The following is a 23,505-nucleotide window of genomic DNA, read 5'->3' as shown; positions in this document are numbered from 1 at the left end:
ATAACAGACACATACACAAGCCTTGATAATTAAAGCTAGAAGTAACAGGTAAATTTAAACTATTTTTTTTTTTTATAGTTAAGTTGCAAAACTAGAAATTTTATTTGTTTAATTGTGCTTTGATCGCATAGCACCAGAGTCCATAGTAAGGACGATGACATTTTATAAAAATGTACAAATACTGCGCAGGGCAATGTATTAATAAGACCATGTGTCAGAGTCATGGCACAGATAAGGAAAAAATACGTTCTTTAATTATTCTTGTTGTTGGTGTTTTTAACTCACTGTTTTGGAAAGAGCTTAACATATCCTTTGGAGAATGGAAACATTAGAGAGGCTCTACCAGGTAATCTATAAATTTCAAGGTTTTTTTTTTTTTTAAGTAACACGAAGAATAGAATCAGGAAAGAAGTTTTGGGACAGTCAAAGTGCTAGAAGAGTCCCTAATTCTTACACTAGGACTTCCACCTGCATCAGCGTGGCACCATAGGGAATGTTCTGGCTTTGCAGTGGCCCCCACACTAGCACATGAAGGCTGCTAATGACAGTTGCACGCAAACTGTATTTCAAATGCTATTGCCCATCTGCAGAGTAACCTACCCACTGGTTCTCCCATCGGAAAACCAGCCTGTCAGATGCCATTCAGTTATTTGCATTCAAGGATTTCTTAGGGTACTGCCCAACTGGACCTACCCCTTACCTGCTTTACTCAAATCTTGTGTGTAAAAACTCTGCAATGTGGCTATCAGTAAAAGAATTATAGCCTTGTAAATACATCTTAATTATGATAATATCATGAGAAATTTTAATATATAGCTAGAGGTTTAGATGGTCTTCTAGGCTCTACAGAATATGTTGAATTTGACACGTTTTCTAAACTGAACTTTTTATAATTAATTATATGGTGTTGCTTTGTTTTCAAATGAATGCATATTGTGACCTACATAGCATAAGATTAAGACTGTAATTATGCAGAAAATACTAGGGGAAGCTAATGGAGTATCTCTAGACCACCTGTGTTATTTCTTTTTAACAAGAATTTTGTTGGAAATAAAACTATATGTTTTCCAGAATAGATACACTTACACATGTTCTTAAACCACGTATAAATAGGTTATAAAATGGGTATAGTTCCTCATCTCTTACCCTGTAACCTTCAAGGTTGTCTTCTGGAGTTGGGAGACCCATGTAACGTTCTGTGTACACTGAGTCTGTGATGGAAAAGGAAAAGCTTAATTTATACAATAAAAACTTTTCTTCCTTTAGTTGGGTTACTTCATTTTTGTGCCTTAACTCATGTATTGATATATAGTGTTACACTCAGAAGTACATCTACAGATCATTCTTACTTGGCTTACTAATGCAGCCAGAGACGCCAATTTCTTGACACCTGCTCAGACTCATGCCTTTCTATACTCAGCCCTAACCATTCCCAATTAACCCTTATGATGGGGGCAGAGAGAAGTCATACTAGTAGATGACATAAAACCCAACCAATAAATCCACCTGCAGAAAAGCCAAATGTGAAGTGCTAAGAGGCTTTACATCATTATCTGAGCCTCTCAAAGAATTTTAATTAGGAAGACACTTAAAGCCTCAATTGTCTTGGATTTTTAGATCCTGAACAAAGTACATATATTCATTTACGATACTTTATTTCCTTTACTTCTGGAAAACTCTAATGATGTCCAATTATTAGTTGCTTACCTAAATAATATTTTATTTTCTTGGCAGGTTGGAATTCAATATGAAAGAATTCAGTTATGTGTTTGCTGTATACCCACATGTCAGCTCAACCACTTCATCTTAACGCAAGTTAAACATTCGCTTTTTTTCTCTCTTTCTGTGGAGAGGACTGAATTTTGATTGATCACTGTGAAAAAGATAACATTAATATCTGTCTGCTGAAATAACCTACATTCTTTTATCTTGTATATGGTCAAAAAATAGGTTGCACAACTAGTTTGGTTATTTTGGATGATCAAACATATTTTTGCCCCATTTTAAAAGGATTATATATATATATATATCCCTAAAACATGACTGAAAAAATTTACTATAGCTGAATTTTAATATAACTCTAAAAATCTGAAATAACTATTTTAAAGACACCCTAAGTGACCAGATTACAGTAATTGAGTGATATATTGCCATCGTCTTATGGAGGTTAATGGCTTGAATTTCACTCTAATTGTACTGTGATTTTAAAACTGAATCCATTAATCTTTTAAATTTCATCTAAGCCTCAACTATCAGCAACATCCTGACTGTTGCTTTTAGATGACTGGCACTGTAGGCTAAAAACTACATTGATATGAACATTGGTTGTTCCATATGTATTCCTCATGTAATTTCTATGAAAACTAAACTATTTTCTTCCAAAAAGAATAAAAATAATATATTATCATTTCGATTAAAAAAAAAAATATGTAATTTTATGTATCTAGAGGACATTAAGCTTTCCAGTATAAAAGCTTCATAAAGTACTCATTTTTTGAACTTTGAGATTTAAGTATTAATAACTTGGGTTGTTATTAATATTTAACAATTATTATTGGGTTGTTATTAAATATTAATAACTTTGAGGGAAAATGGCCTTTAAAGGCAAAATAAAATTTCCCCTAAACAGATGGAGACTTCAGTTCTGTTTGTCATAGAGCACAATACACCTTTCTTATTTATGCTAACCAAGTTTACATGTGTTAGTTCTGAAATTAAAAACAACATAATGCAGTTGTCAACTTTTAGAAATACGCTTTGAATAGCACTTATGTATTGTTTCTATCAGATCTTTGAGCAAAATTGTTCAAATTTACACATGTATAAGAACTCTAGAAAGTTTCCTATGTTTTAAGTTGGTCCATACACATTTAACAAAAGTTTCTTATCATTACAAGTTTCGAAACTCAAAAAGATTGTTTCTGTTATATTAATGACCAGTAGAGGTCTCCAAAAACAAGCTAGCCAACAGAATAACTACTATCAAGCATAAAAGTATTATATGAAAAAAATCCATTGCATGTGGATCAAATCCTAACTATGCCGTCCAATTTTTTATCTGAATGATAGCAATATTTTTTGGTGTTTTGTTTGTTTTTGTTTCATTTTTGTCTCTATAGTGGTTTCTTTTGACTAGGAGAGATTTTAAAAAGGTTTCCACAGGATCAGGATTAGGATATAAAATATTTAATGAGCATATACATTATCAATGATTCTATCCTTATACTACGTAAGGAACTTGAGATGGGGTCAGAAGAGGATAGGAAAGTAATTCATCTCTTCACCACCTCTGACTTCTCCCTCCTAATTAGTGCTCTACTGCTCACCCCTCTCCCTTGGGAATAACAGCCTTACGTTGTATGCATATGTTTGATGCCTTATAGAGTAATATGTTCTCAATGAAGAAGAGAATATTCTAGAGTGGCTTTCACCTACTTTGAGGTAGTGGAAGAAAAAAAACTCCTCAGAACTAGAATTCCCCTGCCCCTGCTTTCTTTATTCCACTCACACACACACAAAGAAGCAGTCGTTGAGTCGATTCTGACTCATGGTGACCCCATGTGTGTCAGAGTAGAACTGTGCCTCATAGGGTTTTCAATGACTGATTTTTCAGATCACCGGGCCTTTCTTCCTGGGTGCCTCTGGGTGGACACCAACCTTTGGTTAGTAGCTAGCCCATTAACCATTTGTATTACCCAGGGACTACCTTTCCACCCAAAGCTCTACTTCTATTTGAACTTTACCTGAAGGAAGAGATACTTGTTTTCTCAAGTTGTGTTAATATGTGAAGCCCAAAATTTAAATTAGAATAAACAAAAGGCAGGTTTTATCTTCAGAAATGTAGCATTGGGGCTATTTTGAAAGTTGCAAATAGAATATATTGTTAAGTAGCTAAATGTGTATATAACTTATATAATTAATATCTGGGTGCAGTCTTTCACAGTATAAATGAAAACGTCTTATTATGGGTACCCATAAAGTACTTCTGAAATGAATCAGCTTATTCACTGTAAAAATACTGAAACTCAAAAAGGAATGGTTTTGTCACTGGCATTTTAAGGTCAACACTCAGTATCTCTTTATGCCTTGATTGCAATTACATACCATAATACTCCCAGCGTGATACAGGCGCCACAGCTATTCCACACTTGAACACACCACTTCCTGATCCAAGGACCATTGAGGTTACATACCCGCCATATGACTAAGGAATAGAAACAGTTATTTTTGTGGAGGTAAAGGAATAGGGACATATGGTAAGCAAGTCGCAGTTTCCACATTTCTCACATCTTTATATACTGTGCCTCTTTAGAGATGGTAGACCAGGCTTAAATTGGCCTTAATTGGCAGTATCTAAAGACTATACTTCAGAGACCTGGTCTATTTTAATGCTACATGTAGGGCAAAATGCATGAAAAATCTGCTGACCCTGGTAAGTGGGTAGTATCAATTCAAAAACAACAACAATGAAAAACTAACTAACGCTAAATCTTTACTGTCTTTGACTCATGAGAAAAATCTTCCTCCTCTCCTACCTCCCTCCCTCACCACAGTAAACAAAGTTGTAAGCCTGGCTCAGTAGAGAGTCTAGAGGGCCACTGCCCAGAGATCTCAGACATTTTATCTGGATCTTCTTAGCTTAAAAATGATACACACGATTTTCATCTCCAAATGTTTACATACAGAAGATAAATTATCCTGCTCTGGGTTATGCTCACTAAGGAATGCATACAGATTCATCAGCCAAACAGCTACTCACCCAGCCCCAAATTGCAATCCGTTTGTCATCCACAAATTCCATTTTTGAAAATTGCCTAAAATACATGGAAGAAGTCCATGAGTTAGTATAGAAAACTACGATAACTGCACAAATGTGAAACCCTGCCATTTGTTCTCTACTTCATTCTATTAAAAACTAAGACTAATTACTGCCAGCAAACAAATCAACACCTGAGATAAGTGTCTAAAACGTCTACCATTGTAACTTAAGGTCCAGATGAACAAGGTTTCCTCTTGTTGGGGTCCATAAGAATTTTGTCTTTCTGTGTGTGTGTATATGTGTGTGTATGATTTACAGAAAACAAATCCTGGCAGTTTTTTTCACAGCTTTATATAAAAATTTGCAGCCCAGATGCACTTTTCTTTACATAATTCAATTTAAAACTCTCCAGATGTTTTTCAGTTCAAGAGAGGCTGCCCCTGCAATGGAGAAATATGGGGGCAAGGAGAATATCTGGGTAGGGCTTAGAATGTCTCTGGACCCCCCACCTGAGAACTTAAACACCATTCTCTAAATAAATCTCTTCTATGCTGAGTGTTGATTAGTTAGCTCACAAAGCAATTTTTCTTTGACGGATTAAGGAAGGTCTTTTTGCCTCTAAACTGTATTCAGAATGAAATCCATGTAAAGAAATGAGCAAAATGTTTTTGTGCACCTTCTTTGTAATCTGGAAGCCCTGGTGGCATAGTGGTTAAGTGCTACGGCTGCTAACTAAAAGGTTGGCAGTTCGAATCCACCAGGTGCTCCTTGGAAACTCTATGGGGCAGTTCTACTCTGTCCTATAGGGTCACTATGAGTCGGAATCGACTCGACGGCAATGGATTGGGGTTTTATTTGTAACCTTACATCAAAAGGCAATTTGTTCACTGAATTGGACACATAAAAATTGTTGAGATGGTAAATGTTTTGTTATATATCGTCTACCACAATTAAAACAAAACAAAACCCTGGGGGAACTTTTAAAACTCTAGCAAATGAGACTTAATTTTGGTGTACTGTGGAGGGAGGGAGGCCAGAGATTTTTGCACTGACCAATATGTAACTTTGAAAGTCTTTGGGTTGTCAACTGATAATCTGTGTTTTAGGCTGCTCTGAGTTAAGCAACATTAGAGAAAAATTAGAAGTAGTTTCAATTTATCTTCTCAATGTAAACTTCTAAAAATTGAAGACTAATATACATGTAGAAATGTGTACCAAATCTTAAGTGTACAACTTGATACATCTTTATAAAGTGTATATATGCTTGAAGCCTGAATCAAAATTGAGTGCATTACTGGCACCCCAGAAGCCTCCCAGTCATTTCCTTGTTTGGAAAAGAACAAAAAGAAATATTTTTCTTTTATTGGAGCCCATAAAAATTTTACCTGAATTGGTGTGTATGTGGTTAGGCAGGTAATCAGTAATCATTCTGACCTCTGTCAGAAGCGATTTCTATTCTGATCAGATGATTTTGGCTGGTTTTGGGCTTTACAAAAATGGAATCATGCAGGACATACACTTTTGTGTCCAGCTCCTTTCATTCACCAGTCTCCTTCTGCAATTCATCCATGTTGTTGTATATAGTTCTTTTTTGATGCTGAAATAGCATTCCATTGCATGAACATGCCACATCTCATTATCTTTTTAACTAGAGTTGTGCATTGAGAGTACTCAATTCTATAATTTTAGGACTTAAGTTGGTCAGATTTGAAAGGCCCTGTAAACCATGCCCTATTTCTCACAGAACGAGTCTGGATAAATAAAAACTCACTTTCATAATATCACAGCCACACTCTTGAACAAATTTGCCCTCTCTCTAACTCTCTGTCTCTTTTTAATTGTCAGGGAAAATAGATAATTATTCACTTTGGTATAAGAGACTTTCATCCACTCAGGGATATTTAATAGATGGTCTGTCATCTGCTGATCTTTGATTGTCCTTTTCTCAAAGGTATTTCTTTCTACTCATTTAATTACTTGTGACTCTTTTTTGCATTTCATAGTTTTTGATTTAGCAGCATTATTTTTAACCACCTCACTTATTATGCTTCCCCAGACATCTGTATAGTTGGTTGTGGAAACTCAAAGATTACACGTCCCATTTACCAGCTGAATGCAGTAGAATGTAAGCACTGGAGAGAGACCAAGATCCAAATCCTGTCACACTTGGAACGTTACCGACCCTAAGAGCCTCTGTTTCTTTACCTGAAACATGAGGATAAGGAATGCCCGCCTCCAAGTGCTGCTAAGCAGCTTCAGTAACAATGCAGAGAAAACACAGCCCTCATTATATGCTCACTACATGGAAACCATCATTCATGATTAAAATCTCTCTTAAGTCAAATCACATTAAAGTATAGCCCATTCTGGAAAGTACAAGATCAGATGTGATTCATACTGAACAAAGCCCTTATATTTGTGACTGAGGATGACTGTGCTCTATAATTTTCCCACCCAGGCTGTATAAGCCACTTCTTGGACTCCATAGCTGTCACTCTCCTACTTATCCTTGACTACACGGATGGGTTTGCTCGTTTGGTTAGATGCTTACTCAAGGGTACATTTATCCTTCAATCCTTCAATTTGTCCACATACGTTTGATGAATTTGGAGTCTCTGTTCTGTTACTAGATGATAGTAGCATATTTCAACTACATTTCTAGACTTGGGGAAGCCCGGTGGTGTAGTGGTTAAGTGCTACGGCTGCTAACCAAAGGGTCAGCAGTTCGAATCCGGCAGGCGCTCCTTGGAAACTCTATGGGGCAGTTCTACTCTGTCCTATACGGTCACTATGAGTTGGAATTGGCTCGACGGCACTGGGTTTGATTTGGTTTTGGTTTTCTAGACTTGCACACAGACAGGAATTTGGGAAATGCTTTTTTTTTTAACTTTATATAAATCTGTTATGATATAGATTTTAGCTAAATATGATAGCTTTCACTAAAAATCTGCCCCAAAGATGAAAGGTTACAGATTCATCCCAGGACAGTTAAAATTCTTTACACTTTATGACATTAAAATATAAATTGAAGGAATTGGCAAAATAATTCTACTATGAAAACATTCTGCATCCCACTTTGAAATGTGGTGTCTGGGGTCTTAAATGCTAACAAGCGGCCATCTAAGATGCATCAATTGGTCTCAACCCACCTGGATCAAAGGAGAATGAAGAACACCAAGGTCACATGATAACTAAGAGCCCAAGAGACAGAAAGGGCCACATGAACCACAGACCTACATCATCCTGAGACTAGAAGAACTAGTTGGTGCCTGGCCACAACCGATGACTGCCCTGACAGGGAGCACAACAGAGAACCCCTGAGGGAGCAGGAGATCAGTGGGATGCAGACCCCAAATTCTCACAAAAAGACCATACTTAATGGTCTGACTGAGACTAGAGGAATCTCGGCGGTCATGGTGTCCAAACCTGTTGGCCCAGGACAGGAACCATTCCCGAAGACAACTCATCAGACATGAAAGGGACTGGACAGTGGGTAGGAGAGAAATGCTGATGAAGAGTGAGCTATTTGTATCAGGTGGACACTTGAGACTGTGTTGGTATCTCCTGTCTGGAGGGGAGATGGGAGGATAGAGAGAGTTGGAAGCTGGCAAAATTGTCATGAGAGACTGGAAGGGCTGACTTAATAGGGGGAGAGCAAGTGGGAGTACGGAGTAAGGTGTATATAAACTTATATGTGACAGTTTGACTTGATTTGTAAACGTTCACTTGAAGCTCAATAAAAGTTAATTAAAAAATATATATATATATAAATTGAAGGAAAAAAAATCAGATAAACTTTGAACTAAACTCTTAGTCACTCACCTGGCTGCTTCAATTTGATCTTCAACTTCAAATGTTCCCAGTCTTCTGTTTATTGCATGCATGATCTTATCTCCTTGGTAACCACTTCCTCTGCCATCAAAGCTGGCTACGATAATGTCTTCTGTGCTTGCAAGGTAAGTAGCCCAGTTGAGTCTGAAGACAGTATCTGCTTTTTGACTGCAGGGGCCTGCATATCTGTGAAGGATTCCAAACTGTTAGCTTTCATGGCTTCCCATCAAATGAAGAATATTTGCATTTCTCTTCCCTGGGGACAGGAAGTGTACATCTTTCCTGACCATGAGCCTGAAATTGTGCCAGCCACCAGCATGTCCAGAATGGATCCTCTAAATCTTGGCAACACAACTCTAGTGGCTGCGTGTTTCCTTCAAAAATGCCCATTAGTTTTTATCTTTGAAGACTGTTATCAAACACAGACTTCATAGGCCGACATTTTCTAAGTATTACATATCTTATAAACCAAGAAATGATTATCCTGATAATTGGGAGAGGGAGCTGGTAAAGAAATACTCCTGATGATAATAATAATGCTGATAACGATAAATGCAGCATTGAATATATCTTTACGTGTCAGTTTACAAGCACATATAGACTGCAAGTTTATCTCCTAGGTTGTAACTTTCTTGAAGACTCTGACTGCTGTATCATATGTTTTCCATTTCCTACAATGCCAGGGATACACACACTAAACAGATCATTGTGGAATGGGCCAAAAGACGAATGAATGCTATTACTTAAAACTTCAAAAGAGAAAGAAATAGTTGTATTGGAAAATAGATATGCTATTCTGCATTCTATTTATTAACATGTTTCTCTCTTGTGCTGCAAGTAGATGGTAGCAGTCTTCACAAGCTACCATCTACTGCACTCAATGTGCACCATCTCCTTCAAGCCCTCTCATAGTTTTGTTTGTTAATCAACAGCGGCTCCCTACAGCTCATTGCATCTCACTTAAATGTGTCATCTTTGAACAATCTACAGGATTCCCGGCCCTAGATCTTCTCCAATAACTACTGCTTCTGTCATCTATCTCTCCTACCTATCTGCTCACTATCCCCTACACAAGGCCAGACAGTTGCTTCCTCCCTGCTTCCTACTGCTAAAAAAAAAAAGAGGAGGAAAATAACTTAACAGAAATGGACACTAAACTTACTGTGGTTTTTATAATTTCCTAATGAAGAGTCAATTCCAACTCATAGTGACCCTATAGAACAGAGTAGAACTGCCTCAAAGAGTTTCTAAGGAGTGCCTGGTGGATTTGAAATGCCAACCCATTGGTTAGCAGCCACAGCACTTAACCATTACACCACCAGGGTTTCCAATGAAGAGAAGGTCTAATAATTACTTAGTGAGGAATCAAAGAAGGTAAAAATATTACTCTTTCCCCAAGGATTCTTTCAGTATCAGGGCTAAAGCCTAAAGGAAATTAGTGTCACCATAGTCAATATTAGGTTATTGTCTTAAATAAAAATCAAATAGCCCATCAGGAAGTTTAAAGTACCCATCGTTACCTTTCTTTGAGCTTTTATGTTTAGCTTTTATTGAATAATGTTTATAGTGAAGCAAGTCTGTGTGTGACACTAATATCTATGTCTTCTCTTTGGCTACTAACAACAGAAAAGTGACGTCCCTGAGCTTCAGTTTTCTCTTCTATATAACCCTTTGGTGACCCAATTAGTTTCTACTTTGAATTTCTTGTTGATACCCTGTGTTTTCATTAATGGAAGTGTGCTGAATCATTGAGTGTGTCTGAATTTTTTGTAGGTAGTATGGATTTTTTTTTTTTTTTTCTGGCTGTTTCCCATAAGCGTACACTAAGTGCTTAGTGGTACATATAAAGTAATACTAATTCTACCCCGGAGTCCTCACCAGGATCTATTGGTCCATATGTGTAACAAATAGAAATTTTTAAAATTTCTGTTTTTTCTATAAAAAATTCAGACACCTCATACAATATCCTGTAAAAACAGTAATTTATGGTGCATGCCCAGTTCTTCAGTTTCAAACAGTCATAAAGGTCCCTGTCGTATGGCAGCAGATGCTGTCAGTAGTACAGCAGCTTCCCAATAAATGCCAGGGGCGAAAAAGTTCATGGTCGCTATATGTGCCACTGGACATGAAAGGGATAATGTGCTCAACAAAACCCACCACATAGGTTTTCTGTGTGAATGAACTAAGGCAAACGATGCTAAAGACCTGACACAGGGCAGTCATTCAGAACACTTGTTAGTTTTGTTTTGCTTTAATAAAGTAAATAAGGCAAACTAGGACAGGAAAAGCGGCATTGTAGCATTATGGGTGAGGCCAGGACAATTTTTAAAGGAGTAAATTAAAATGCATTCTTAACTATTAAAAATATTTTACAAATCTGCTATATTTTAAAGTTCACATGAACTTTCATTAACTGTTTCAAAGACTGTGATTTCACAACTTTTCAGAACTTCACCAAAAAGAGGAACGGAAAATACCAGGGCGTGGTATTTGAGGAACTAAAGGAAGAGAGAAAAAAAAAAAAAAAAAAACTAATTAAACAGAGCAACCAATGGGAAAAGTTTGGGCAAGTTTGAGGGTAAGAAAATTGTGAAGACTGTTAATACCCATCTTTTGCTTGTTAAAATGTCCAGGACTTAAAAATTTCTTTGGTAACTGCCTTAAGAGTTTGAGGAAACAAAAAACAAAATCCATATGCCACAATGATGGGAAAGGAGTATCTACTTTTTCTACTAGAAGATGGAAGAAAATATAGATTGGGGTTTTAAGAGCGAAATGGATGGAGGAAACAGTAAGAGTGCCTTACAATGATTCAGGAAGAGAAAAAGAATGAATTTTTTGGCTCTGTTTTTCAGTAGCTGCACTGAGCAAAAAAAAAAAAAAAAAACATATGATGGTTAACTTCTAAATCATTCCCTTCTCTTGAATACTTACACTTCTAATAGCAGAGGGTATTTCTTGGATTTATCAAAATGGGGAGGCAAGATCATCTGATACCAAAATTCTAAACAAACAGAAAGATTAATTAGTAAAGAACACTTATTAACACAAGATTTCCTTCCTTATCTCTGTCAGTGATAAGTCATATCTAGTGTTTAACAATGTACTAAATAAGAATAGAAAAAGGAAATGAACTGTTTGGATTCAGAATGTTTTTAAGATATAAAAACATTCTCTTCTATATTAAAATACTAGTTAATATTAAAAGAATAAAGTCCGTTCTAATGTGTCTATTAAATACATTGATGCCTTATAAAATAAAAGTGCATCTTAGGATTTCTAATTTTTTTTGATGATGCTTTTTGGCATCTGATCTACTTATCTACCTACTTCTCACTGACTGTCTTCTTATCTGATGTTTTGCATCTACGGCAATAGTAAAAAATCTACTATCAAGACTATTTTGCACATTAGCAATGTATGTCTGAAGTAATGAACACTGAGGTTCAAGGTGAGAGTAACACTGGCTGTGATGGTTACGATTATGTGTCAATTTGGCTGGGCCGTGATTCTCAGTAGGTTGGCAGTTATGTAATCATGTAATTTTGCAGTTACGTAATGATGCAGTCATCTTCCATTTTTGTGATCTGATGTGGCCATCCTCCATTTTCTCATAATGCCGATTTTTGCATAACAACCTGGTTTTTGCAACAATCTAACCATGTCAATAAAGTGAGGAGTGGGTGTAGTTTGTTTATGGCTTATGTTCTACATTTTCCTCTAAAATGTTTCCTCTTCTTGAATTTCCTTGAAGCTGTTTAGGAATTTTAGTCGGCCCCAACTCTATTTTAAAATTCTGATTCAGTAACATCCTTGGTATTCTATTGCTGTTCCACACTGCAAAGCTGAGCTCTCATTTTTAGCTCTGTGTTTCACAGAATGAGATTAGGTTGCTGTGGAGTAATTCTTGCAACTATTCTGTATGCTCTTCTGCAGATTCATTTAATTCTCTGTGCTTGGTTTTGACATCAGTTAAATAAAATTTGTTCCTAAATATTGAATCAGTTTCTTTTCCTCCCAAATTCAGATGTCAATTTAAACTAACTAGTCTTGTGCTGCTTTAAAAAAAAAAAAAAAAAGAGTTGTTGCATATTTTAAATAAGGTTACTTTTAAATTCAGTAGATTTTACCTGTAGGGGACAAAAAAAAAAAAAAAAAAAAAAAAATCCCTTATCTCTAGAACTGTTTCTTCCATACATCTGTCTTCCTTTTTGTTTGTTACAATTATTTTAGTTGAGAAGAAAAGAAAGGTTTTGGAGCATAAAATTCTCTTTAATTTGTTTTTTGTGAGTTATTTTTATACTTTCTTGTAAAAACACCAAAAATCTAATCTCCATCATAATTACAATAGAATGTCAAACTATCAGCTGATCGTGAATATTTTTAATGAGTATGGGAAACTCACAGTTTGATTTCTGCTTTTTTATGAATTGGCACTAGTTGATTAGATTTTTTTTTTAGTTCTCCCCTACTGAAGATGCATATTCTTTTCTTTGGGGTTATTTTCCTATTCTGACAGTCCTTCCACTCCCGCTCCCTCCTCCTTTCAGGGCCTCTTTTCCAGTTGTTTGAAAGATTATAACCATCCGCCAACTGGACCCTCTCCCCTTGGCAGGTCCATCCTACACGCCCTACCAGGTTATCTATCTAATCATGATGTTTCCCTGACTCTAACGTCTTCAGGGGCTCCTCATTGTGTACCAACTGAAATAGAATGTCACATCTCAGCTTTCAATACCCTCAGCACCAGACTGTCCACATTAGCTCTCCCACAAGTCTAAGCTCTTGCCACTGGAGCACAGGTCAAGGGCCAGCAGCATTGGCACTGACTAGGAAGTCATTACAGATGCAGACGTCTGGGCCCGCTCTGATCTGCTGGATCAGAATGTTCATGTTAACAAGCTCCCAGGTGATTCATATGCACATTCATTTCTAAGCTGTTCTTGAGAAGTACTCTGCATTTTCCAGGTGTTTTTTCTCTCATTTAATATAGATCAGTTGAGTATTTTATATTTTTTATCCTAAATTTAAAAGTAAAATGAATCTATGCTATTTTTAATATGTTAATTTATGATAGATTCTCCACCCATAAGTTGCTATTCCTAATAAGGAAGAAAGACAAAAAGCAAATAAAGGTTTCTTACTCAAAGAAATTCTTTGTTTTTAGAGGTTGTTGAATATAACCCACTATTTGGCTTCGAGGCCAGGAACAGGCTAATTATAAGGATGATGTTTCAGAAAAAATTCAAGATTTTTCACCTGGACCGAAGTTTCAATATTTTATAGCTAACCGTAATTGTTTTACACAATCACCTCGCATATTTTCAATTGCTTTGAGTTAAAGGTGAAACGTGCTAGGATATCATTAAGTTAAAAGCACAGTTAATACTTAACGATAGAATACAGTTATTAATATGATGCAATTGCACCAGCAATAGTGTATTTTCTCCAAATACCTGTTCTTTTGACAGAACAAGTTTTACATACAGTGTTACTCTATTTTAAAGACAAAAGAATGTAAAATTGGTAGTGCTTGGAACAGAACTTTTACTTCATGGAAACTTTCTAAATTGATTTCTATGAATATAAAAATGGAAATTTTCAGATGAAATGATCATATTTAGTTGTATTTTATTGGTGTTTCCACCATAAATACTATTCCAGGGAAAACATTTAATTCTTAGCTAACTTACTCGTTCCACTCAAAACAATGAAGTCCAGATTTTTTGAGGGCATCTGTACATCCTGCAGCATTTTATCCAAAGCTGAATTGTCTTCCAGGACCCTGAGTTCTAATTAAATACAGAAGACAGAAGTAATTCATTACAACGTGAAGAATTTAGATTATGCAATGCAATAATGAACAAATATGTGTCACTGACCAGACAATACATACTTCAGGTCACAAGCTCTGTGTTCAAGTCATTATTTAGAGACTCAAAAACCAAAGGAAATCACACTGTGCTAAGAACATGTTGGTCCTACTCACACATGTTCCTAAAAGCGAATGAATGGTGAAATATGACCAAATACCTTCATCAGTCCTGCTGCTATGCAGAGTATAGAGGGGCAGACCAGGGCCTGTTAATATAATCAGGGAAAAAGATGTTTTAGGTAAATATTAAAACAAAAAAAAGCATACATTATTTTTCAAAAATACTAGTTACCATTCAACTTTGATCCAGCACATAATAAATATCACAGTGGTTAAAGAGCTCAATAAATGTTGGTTATTATTCTTGTAATGTTTTGTCCCCATTTCCTTTTCCTTAAAATAATTTCAATTTGAGTTTAAGAAGTATTTCTGGGAAGCCACAGGATGGAGCAGAATGAAGCAGGTAAGCAGCCTAGGCCCTGCTGGGAGACCTTTGGGAGAGCAATCACCTCTGAGCCAGATTGCCTCATGTGTGTGACCCGAACCTTCGGGACCCTCCTCCCATTCTCCTTTGTTCTACCTTGGACCCACACTGACCGCCAGTCTCTCAGGCTCCGCCCCTTAGGGCGGAGCTCTGGAGCACACCTCACCCGGAGGAGGGGCAGGTATCCCTGCTGCTGCAGGGTCCATGCTCACTTCTGCAGAGTGCTTGGCTTGGATAAGCAATTCCTTTCTGGCATGCAAGTGTTTTTCTCACAAGCCCATATCTTCACTATTTATCCCAACTGTGGTAGTTGCAGCCATGAAGGTAATGTAAGAAAAGCTATTTTGTGAGCTATTTGACTCTGATGTATTTGGATGCTAATATTAATTTTCACCCTTCATCAGAACCACAGTAAAGAACACAGACTTGGGTTTGAAACCTGCTTTCCTTGTGTGTGACTTCAGACATTAAGCTTCAATGTCTTCAGATGTAAAATGAGGATAATAATATCTACTTTATAGAGTTTTTAAAGGATTAAACAAAAGAATAAATACAAAGCTGTTAGCACACACACAAAAGCTGTTAGTACTGTGCCTAGTATAAAGTACATGTCCAATAAATGGTAACTTAAAAATAGCCATAGTAAATAATCATAATGAAAAATGTAAGAGTAAAGGAAATACGATAATAAAGAAAAATTCAGATTAATTAGTTTGGAAATCCCTTTTTGGCAATTGACAGTTCTTTTCATATTATCCAAATTCTTTCTCCCATTTTGAGAAATATTCTAACACAGTGCTTAGGAGTGAGTGCTCTAAAAGCAGAGATGGGTGTCTGAATCCCGTTCTGCCTCTTATTATCTGTGTGACCTTCCATAAGTCACTTTATCTCTCATTGTCCAGGTTTCTTCATTTATAATAGAGAAATAAAGTAATAATAATAGCCACAGAAAATATAGCAGTGATTGTAATGGGTGACAGGCACCACCCACATACATTTTCTCATTTAAAAAGGCAAGTGCATAAAATAATAACAAAAATATCCACAATATGTGTGTATATGAGGATGGAGTACTTCTGCTATACATAAGCTCTGGAGGGTGTGTGTTATCAGTGTAAAGCAAGCCATGCAAGTCTCTTGGTTAGAACAGAAGGAAAGGTGGTTAAACTCTTAGGTTTGAGTTAAGAGAAGGGGACTTATGCGGTTTCAAGAGCTCCTCAAATTCAAAAGGAGAGAATTGGGCAGGGCAGAATGTTTCCCAGGCTGGAGACAGGAAGGGAAACCTCATGGATGGGGAGATAGGAGAGACAGTTGCCCTGAGAGAGGCAGAGGCATCAGTTAAGTGAGTGCAAGGGGAACTAAAACATTCAGGGTGAGGGGAAGGGAGGGAGTGGCTTCAGATGGTCACTTACCAGAACATCTCAGTTGATAATACTTTGTGTCTTTACTAAATGATACAGAATAGTATTGACATCTTTCTGGATACAGCTCACAAGTAAGGCATGTCACTTTTGTGACATCATTAAGTTGGACTCTGTAAAACCAATGGTAGAAATTAAGTGCTTGATGAAAGAATAAATGACAGCAAGGAATTGAATAACGCCATATTTCAGTTTCAAAGATTTCAGAATGCCAAAGCAATCCTCAAAAGCCGTTTGTTTTTTAATGGGAATGAAATACATAATTCATTTGTAATGACCTTGAATGTCCCATTGTTTGGCAATATCACAAAACACTTAATATGTCCTTCTCTTTTTTGTTGCCATGCAGACTGGTCTATAAACGAATAAAAGCATTCGAGAGAAATTCCCAGTTTAATACTAGCTAGGACAAGGAAATAAGAGCCCAGAAATTGCTTATCAGCTAAAAAGACTCAAGTCAACAACTTAACAGAGCTCTTACTTATACAAATTTCTTCCTCCTGGCATTCCTTTATGTTCATTACTAATGTAGTATCTGAGAAGAAAACAAAATATATATTAATTAGGTTTTTTTTTTTTTAACGTCAAATGCATTCCATTTCATTTCTACTTCAAGCATTAGCTCACACACGAGGCACATGCCCTTCATTTAGCCTTGAATGCCCCCCCACCCACTTCCTATGACAGAGGCCACTTTTCTCCATTGTCTCTAAACAGGAGATTCTTTTTTTGGACAGATTAAAACATATGAATGCAAGAATTTCTCCCTTAATTAAGTGACAAATAAAAACTCTAAAAGAGTCTTCTGTATGAAAAATATGACTGGACAGCTAACCTGAAATTGAGACCCCTTTTTCTATGCTGTTTTCTGTATTTCCTGTTTTATAATACAAACTCCTAGAGGGCAGGAATCTGCTCTCCCTGGCAGCGGCAGTACCATATCTAAGACGGCCTTTAAGAACTATTTCAGCCAGGCAGTGGCAAAATTCTTCCCTAGTGAAACCAATAAAAATTATAAAAGTGCCTCAAATTCTAATTTAAAAAATAACTTTTTCCATTGACTAGTGTAGTTGAAAGCCTCTGCAAAGATTTCCATTTTCCAAAGGGTAAGGCCAGGACATGGATAGACAAAATAGCCTTCCCCAAATTTCCAAGAATTCAGTGCCAGCTGAACTCTAACAAAATGCCGCCGAATGCTAGTTCGGTATTCCACATTCAAGGAAAAGAAGCTACAGTTCTGTAATGTAAAGCAGGTAAGAGCAAGAGGTAGAGCTGTTTGTGGCATGGTATCAAATCTGTGAAGCATATGTGAAAATCATTAAGGCTTCCGTATGTTAAAGAGAAAAAAGTACTGAATACATTCCAAATAGACTACTGTTTATTTGTAGGAGATTCTTCCTTACTTCTGGGCTAGAGGGCGTGATTACGACAAGAAGGTTTATATTCTATTGATTATTTGAATACTTACAGGTATTCATCGGTAAGAGCTTCGATCCCGATGACTTCCCAGGCTCCTTTTGTAATAAACGTGCAGTCCTGGAAGGATTTTTTTAAAAAAGAGATTAATCAAAGTGGAGAAATAAAGAATTTATATCAGGAATTCAGAAAATCTTGGGTTTTCTTGTTGGGTCTCTATCCCATCCCACCCCACCCCATATGCCATTGAGGAATTTGAGTTAATCTATTTGTACACATTGATCGAATTTACCGAATGACTTCCACTTCAAGTCAGGTTCAGGAAAAAGACCAACCTGAACTAAATTACGTAAAATACTCACATTATTATCTATTGGGAAACGACAAATGTGTCTGTAGCCCTCTTCATTACTGATAACCTTGTAGAAACTAGTACCGTCAGATGTGAAGTGAGGTTCTGAAGGCCTAAACTAGAAAAAGAATGGAAAACAAAAAACATATTAAAGCAAATTAGTCTCGTTTCTGTAGCAGCTTCAGTTTTAGAAAGTCCTTTCCAACACCTATGCTCAAAAATCCATGTTTCATTTACTTGCCAAATGAAACGAGTGTTTCAATAGAAAATTCTCCTTCTATAAAAAACGGAGGAAATAACCTAAGTCACAGGACCTCTTTTGTGCGGAGGAAACAAGAGAATCCACGTAAAAAGGTTCCCCGCAGAAGGAGGACACTCAATAAATACAAGTGGCTACTGTTATTCTGGACAGTTTCTCCTTATGGAGGGCACTCTAAGGCTTCTGACTAGAAGTGCTCAAAAAATAGTATTAGCCTTTCAGTTTCAAGACGTGAATTCCCTCAGCGTCACAAATGGGCTTGACTGAAACACACTGCTCATTTTTTAACAGTTTCAGGTTAGAGGTAGTTTATAATTTCGGGAGGGGGTAATTTTATTTTATTTTTTCTGTTCGTTACATGCATTTCTTTTTGAAAGTCAAACTTAAGTAACCATTTTTGGACCAGATTCCATAAGGAATAAAAACCAAAAAACCCAGTGCCGTCGAGTCGATTCCGACTCAGAGTGACCCTATAGGACAGAGTAGAGCTGCCCCATAGAGTTTCAAAGGAGCACCTAGCGGATTCGAGCTGCAGACCATTTGGTCAGCAGCGGTAGCACTTAACCATTACGCCACCAGGGTTTCCTCCATAAGGAATAGCTGTCATGTATTTCAAATGGAAACATTCACATAGCTATCATTTTTGTTATAAGCCTCTTCATTTTGTTAAATATACTCAACAATTTATAAAAAAAAACATCGTTTCTACAAACATAGAACCAAATTTCCACTTTTTACAGTTCAATAAGAGATAGTACTCAGTATTCTGTTGTTCAAGCAGAACAGTGCCTTTCCAGCCCGAAAGGAATATGTTGCTTTATGACTGCGACTTCCTTGCTACATTTGGGAGCAGGTAAGAGATGGTCTTTTAAAATTGTTGGTTCACTTCACCCTCGATGTTTCCTCTCTCATCAAGCTCCCATTTTGGGAAAGAAGAAAAATGCTTCCTTCTTCTATTTAGTGATTCAAAGCGAATTCATTTATGGAGCAAGCTGAGGCGTGCAGTACACTTGGTGTTCTCATTACAGAGCTCTGAAACACATTCCCCTCTCTAGACCTGTGTTCACAGCCTTATCTTTTTAATACATTTCCCTGTTTCCCCTGGATGGAGTTGTGCCTAGTAGAAATGTGTGAAAAGTGGCATCTGTCTGGTTAAATACAGAGAGGAAAAAACATATTTTTTTCCGAGAGTCGTGAGGAAGTGTAGCGTGTCTCTTGCCATGGAGGAAACCACTTTTCATGTTGGCAAACCTCTCCCCTCTGCCCAATCAATGCCTAAAGAAAAAGGACTTGTAAATGCTATCGGAGCTCCGAGCCCAGCTGGAAGGGGTTGTGTTCCTAGACCAGGGGGCCTCACTTCTATGACTCAAGAGGTATATAAATCTTTATATTTCTTTGTGCCACTTTTTCCCCTCTTAAAGGGAGCTTAAAACAGAAATGGTCATAAGAATTAGGTGAGACTTTATCTTTCAGGCAATGTGCCATGATGGCTGGAATTCCTTTATTGAACTTGTTTCATTCCATGGTTTTATAGTAATGTGGTTGCTTATTCTCCCCACTGTGTAACGCAGTGGGAGGGGAAAACATGAGAAATTTCTGAGGGTCACCACACTTCCTTGGATTAAAAAAAGGAAGTTCTGCATCTGGGTGCCTAGTAAAGTGTGAACCCACACGAGTATGATTTTTCCCAAAGATAGTTGCATAGCCAGTGTTCTGTGTATGCCCCTGAGTTTCTGCCGGATGTAATCACATCTCCTCAGGCATTTGTGCAGGCTGTGGATAGAAACCATGTTTTCTGCCTCTAAAGCACATAACTTCAAATATGAGGTCAACGAGCACATTCTGTATCTTGGATGTCTTTCAGCAATGGTTGCTTTTTAACTTACTGAGAGCTACAATTTGCCTAGAATGTATTTTATTTGTTCTTCTTTTGATTTTTCACTTGCTCCCTCATGCTTTCCAACTAAATATGTTATACATTCTCCATAAAAAGATATCTCTACGGTAGCCTGCAAATATTTTGAGAAATAGGTCAACTAATATTTCCATTAACAACTAGTAACATAGGGCCCTAGTTGTGACCATCTATATATTATTTAGCTCTGAGTATCTAACCCATATTACATAAAATCCCATAACTCTTAAACACTTACTCTTCCAACCCAGCCAGTAGTACTCGTTTCAATGTGTTGCCTTGCCTAGGGAGGGAAAAATACAATGACAGTGTTTCAAAGAGATGTGAGATGATGAATTCTTTTCTTTAGCCATAATTTATGGTAATAGAAGCAAGAGCGTACTTATAATAAAAGAGTTGAACACTACCTTCATTCATCTATTTTTTGTGTGTGTTAATGTCTTTATGTAAATACATTAGATCATTTACATCTTTCACCTAGACCTCTGTCCTGACTGCAGGCCCATCGACTGCCCTTGAAGCTCCACTGGCACTTTAAATTTGACTGAAAGTAACTTTAACTGTCTTGCCTCCATCCCTACCAGCCCACTCTTCCTCCTTCATTCCTGTCCTAGTTAGTGGCTCGTATTCACCCAAGCAAGAAACCCAGGACTCATTTTAGACTCTTACTCGTTTCACAGTCACTTCTCAGCCCCTGTGGTCTACTTCCTAGACTTCTCTTGTCCTCTTCCACTGCTTCTGCCTTAGTTCACATGTCCTTGGTTCTCCCTTGACCCATTGCCATATTCTCCTCACTGGAGACTTTGCTGCTATTCTTTCCTTCCAGCTTGCTCCCCAACCTTGCGCAGCCCTCAGCTGACCCCCAACTGGCAACTGATAGAGCTTTTACAAAAGCAAATCTCATTAAAATGTTCTACTGTTTAAAACTTTGAAAAACTCCCCACTTCTTACGAGATAAGCTCAAACTCCTCAAATTGGCACCCAAGCCTCACTACTGTGTCTCCCCCAGCCCTTAGTCATGTGTACCCACGGTCCCTGCAAGCTCCAAGCTACTTCCCACCACCATGCCTTTACACAGCCATCTGCTTATATTATCTGCTAGCATAGTGCAACTTATCCAGACAGCACCATATCTCTCCCATGCTAACCTCCCTACTCCAGTCCATCTGCCCCCAATAGGTTTAATCATCTTCTTATAATCAAGGCACAGAGGGGAAAAATTTTTTTTCCCCTCTGTGCCTTGATTATACCATTTTACGGCACAATGCCCTGATATTACAGTGATTTAATTGTCAGGAAGCAAGGGGCTTGTATTTTTTGGCTCGAATTCTGGCTATGTCACATTACCTGAGCAAGCCATTTACCGCCACTGCCTATCTCCCCTCTGTATGGTATGCTGAAAGTGTTCAATAAATGGTAACAGTTATTATTTATTTTCATAAAGGCATTCCTTACTAGAACATACACATTTTGTAAACAGGCATGCTGACTGATTTTTTTTTTTATTATTCAGGGCTTAGAACATAATACCCATTGCCATTGAGTCGATTCCCACTCATAGCAACCCCATAGGACAGAGCAGAACTGCCTCATAGGGCTTCCAAGGCTGTAATCTTTACAGAAGTAGACTGCCGCATCTTTCTCTTGAGGAGCGGCTGGTGAGTTTAAACCTCCAACCTTTTAATTAGCAACCGAGTACTTTAATGCTGTGCCACCAGGGCTCCTTGGAACAGAATAGGCATTCAATAGTAGGCATAATAAACAAATGAATGAATGCCTCAAACTACGGGGTACTGGATTTTCTGAGGTGAGAATCTGCCCTGTGTCCAACCGGGATGGGGGCAGGGAGGGGAGGTATGTAGGTACAGGGCCTGTTACCAGGAAAGGCAGCTTCCAGAGGTGTCCTTGTGATGTGCCACCTTCTGCCAGGTTCCACCTCTCCTAAGGCAGCTGGGAGTCTAAAACACACCCACAGGCTCCCAAAAGGCCTTTAATCCTACTCCAGCAGTCTGGCTGGACCTCCTAGTCTCCTGGCCAGAAACCCTCAGCACATCAAGTTAGGATTAACACTTAAATTTACTTCAGTGTTGCCACCATCTGAAAATAGACTGGTTGGTAGTTATCAATTTAAATTCTAAAGCTGTTTACTGCTTAAAAATAGTCATAGTACAGTAATGATTTATAGTCTCTTCGCCTATCGTTCCTCATTCCATGTATTTTCTCTATGGAAACACTGTTCATTGAGCTGCAGTCCCTGGTCCTCTTTGACTTCTTGAATTTTGACATCAGGTCCTATCTTCTGGGTTTCTAATCACTCCCCTTCCCAGTGATAGCATCTATAATTAAAACAGTATTACTAGTGAGTAAAGGTGAAATAGAGGTACCACCAGATACCAAATTGTCTACAAGTTAGTCATAACTTACCCACTTCCTCTGGATCAGACACAGAATCAGAAAGAATAGAGTCTCAAACCTCATTTCCTGATTCCCAACATTCATTCTTTCCCTGATCTCACAGAGCGCTCCGATCCCATATAGCTTTAGGAGCAGAACGTCTCCATTCAGTCTTACCACTAGGCATGTCCACCTTTCAACGGATTTGTCATAGTCACAGATATCCATGATAGAATAGTTCTGAACCCTCCTGAGCCACTGCAAAGAAATTCTTTCTTGGGTTACCCAAGTCACATCACACAAGTAATGATCCCTGGAACAAAGAAGAAAAGAAAGGAAGGAAGGTAGGGAGAAAGGAAGGAAGGTAGGGAGGAAGGAAGGAAGGAAAGGAAGAAAAATAATTATTTCTAGAGATTGATACATATAGAAATTTTACTCTGTAACACTGAAATCAATCTTAATGGGAAGTACAATTTTAAAAGTTTGTTGCAACCAGTTTAATACCATAATATTCACCTTTCCTTAAAACTTAAAGTGCAGCTCAGCTTTGAATGAAAATTAAAATAGATCTAACAGGAAAAACAGTTGCTAACATCCTATACGTGACTCCAATAATGCTTTCAGGATTTATCAAGTCCTTAACCTGGCCTTTGCAGTGCCAAATAGTCAAGGGTGGTGTTTTCCCATCTCCTTTCTGCAGTCTTAAAGGAACGATGCAGTGAGGCCAAGGATATTGTCTGAGATTTGAGTATTTTCTGGTAATTTGATGTACTTCTCTAGGAAATTTTTCCTATTAGGA

General features: G+C 37.5%; 1 protein-coding gene across 5 annotated transcripts in view; it reads right to left on the bottom strand.

The window, feature by feature from the left end:
• Nucleotides 1-23,505, bottom strand: part of DPP4 (dipeptidyl peptidase 4) — a 93,245-nt gene that overhangs the window by 13,057 nt on the left and 56,683 nt on the right. For all 5 annotated transcript variants that reach the window (XM_064287053.1, XM_064287054.1, XM_023542885.2 and 2 more), the window contains 13 exons: nt 22,884-23,019; nt 20,551-20,595; nt 18,149-18,256; nt 17,839-17,906; nt 16,852-16,905; nt 16,362-16,483; nt 14,624-14,671; nt 14,284-14,382; nt 11,525-11,594; nt 8,582-8,776; nt 4,760-4,814; nt 4,105-4,204; nt 1,147-1,211 (listed from right to left, as the gene is read on the bottom strand). In XM_064287053.1, coding sequence (XP_064143123.1) covers nt 1,147-1,211; nt 4,105-4,204; nt 4,760-4,814; nt 8,582-8,776; nt 11,525-11,594; nt 14,284-14,382; nt 14,624-14,671; nt 16,362-16,483; nt 16,852-16,905; nt 17,839-17,906; nt 18,149-18,256; nt 20,551-20,595; nt 22,884-23,019 — 1,165 coding nt within the window. The remainder of the gene's footprint in view (nt 1-1,146; nt 1,212-4,104; nt 4,205-4,759; nt 4,815-8,581; nt 8,777-11,524; nt 11,595-14,283; nt 14,383-14,623; nt 14,672-16,361; nt 16,484-16,851; nt 16,906-17,838; nt 17,907-18,148; nt 18,257-20,550; nt 20,596-22,883; nt 23,020-23,505) is intronic.

This window comes from Loxodonta africana, chromosome 6 (assembly GCF_030014295.1).
Source record: "Loxodonta africana isolate mLoxAfr1 chromosome 6, mLoxAfr1.hap2, whole genome shotgun sequence".
Taxonomy (NCBI): domain Eukaryota; kingdom Metazoa; phylum Chordata; class Mammalia; order Proboscidea; family Elephantidae; genus Loxodonta; species Loxodonta africana.
This window is presented reverse-complemented; position numbering and strand designations above follow the sequence as displayed.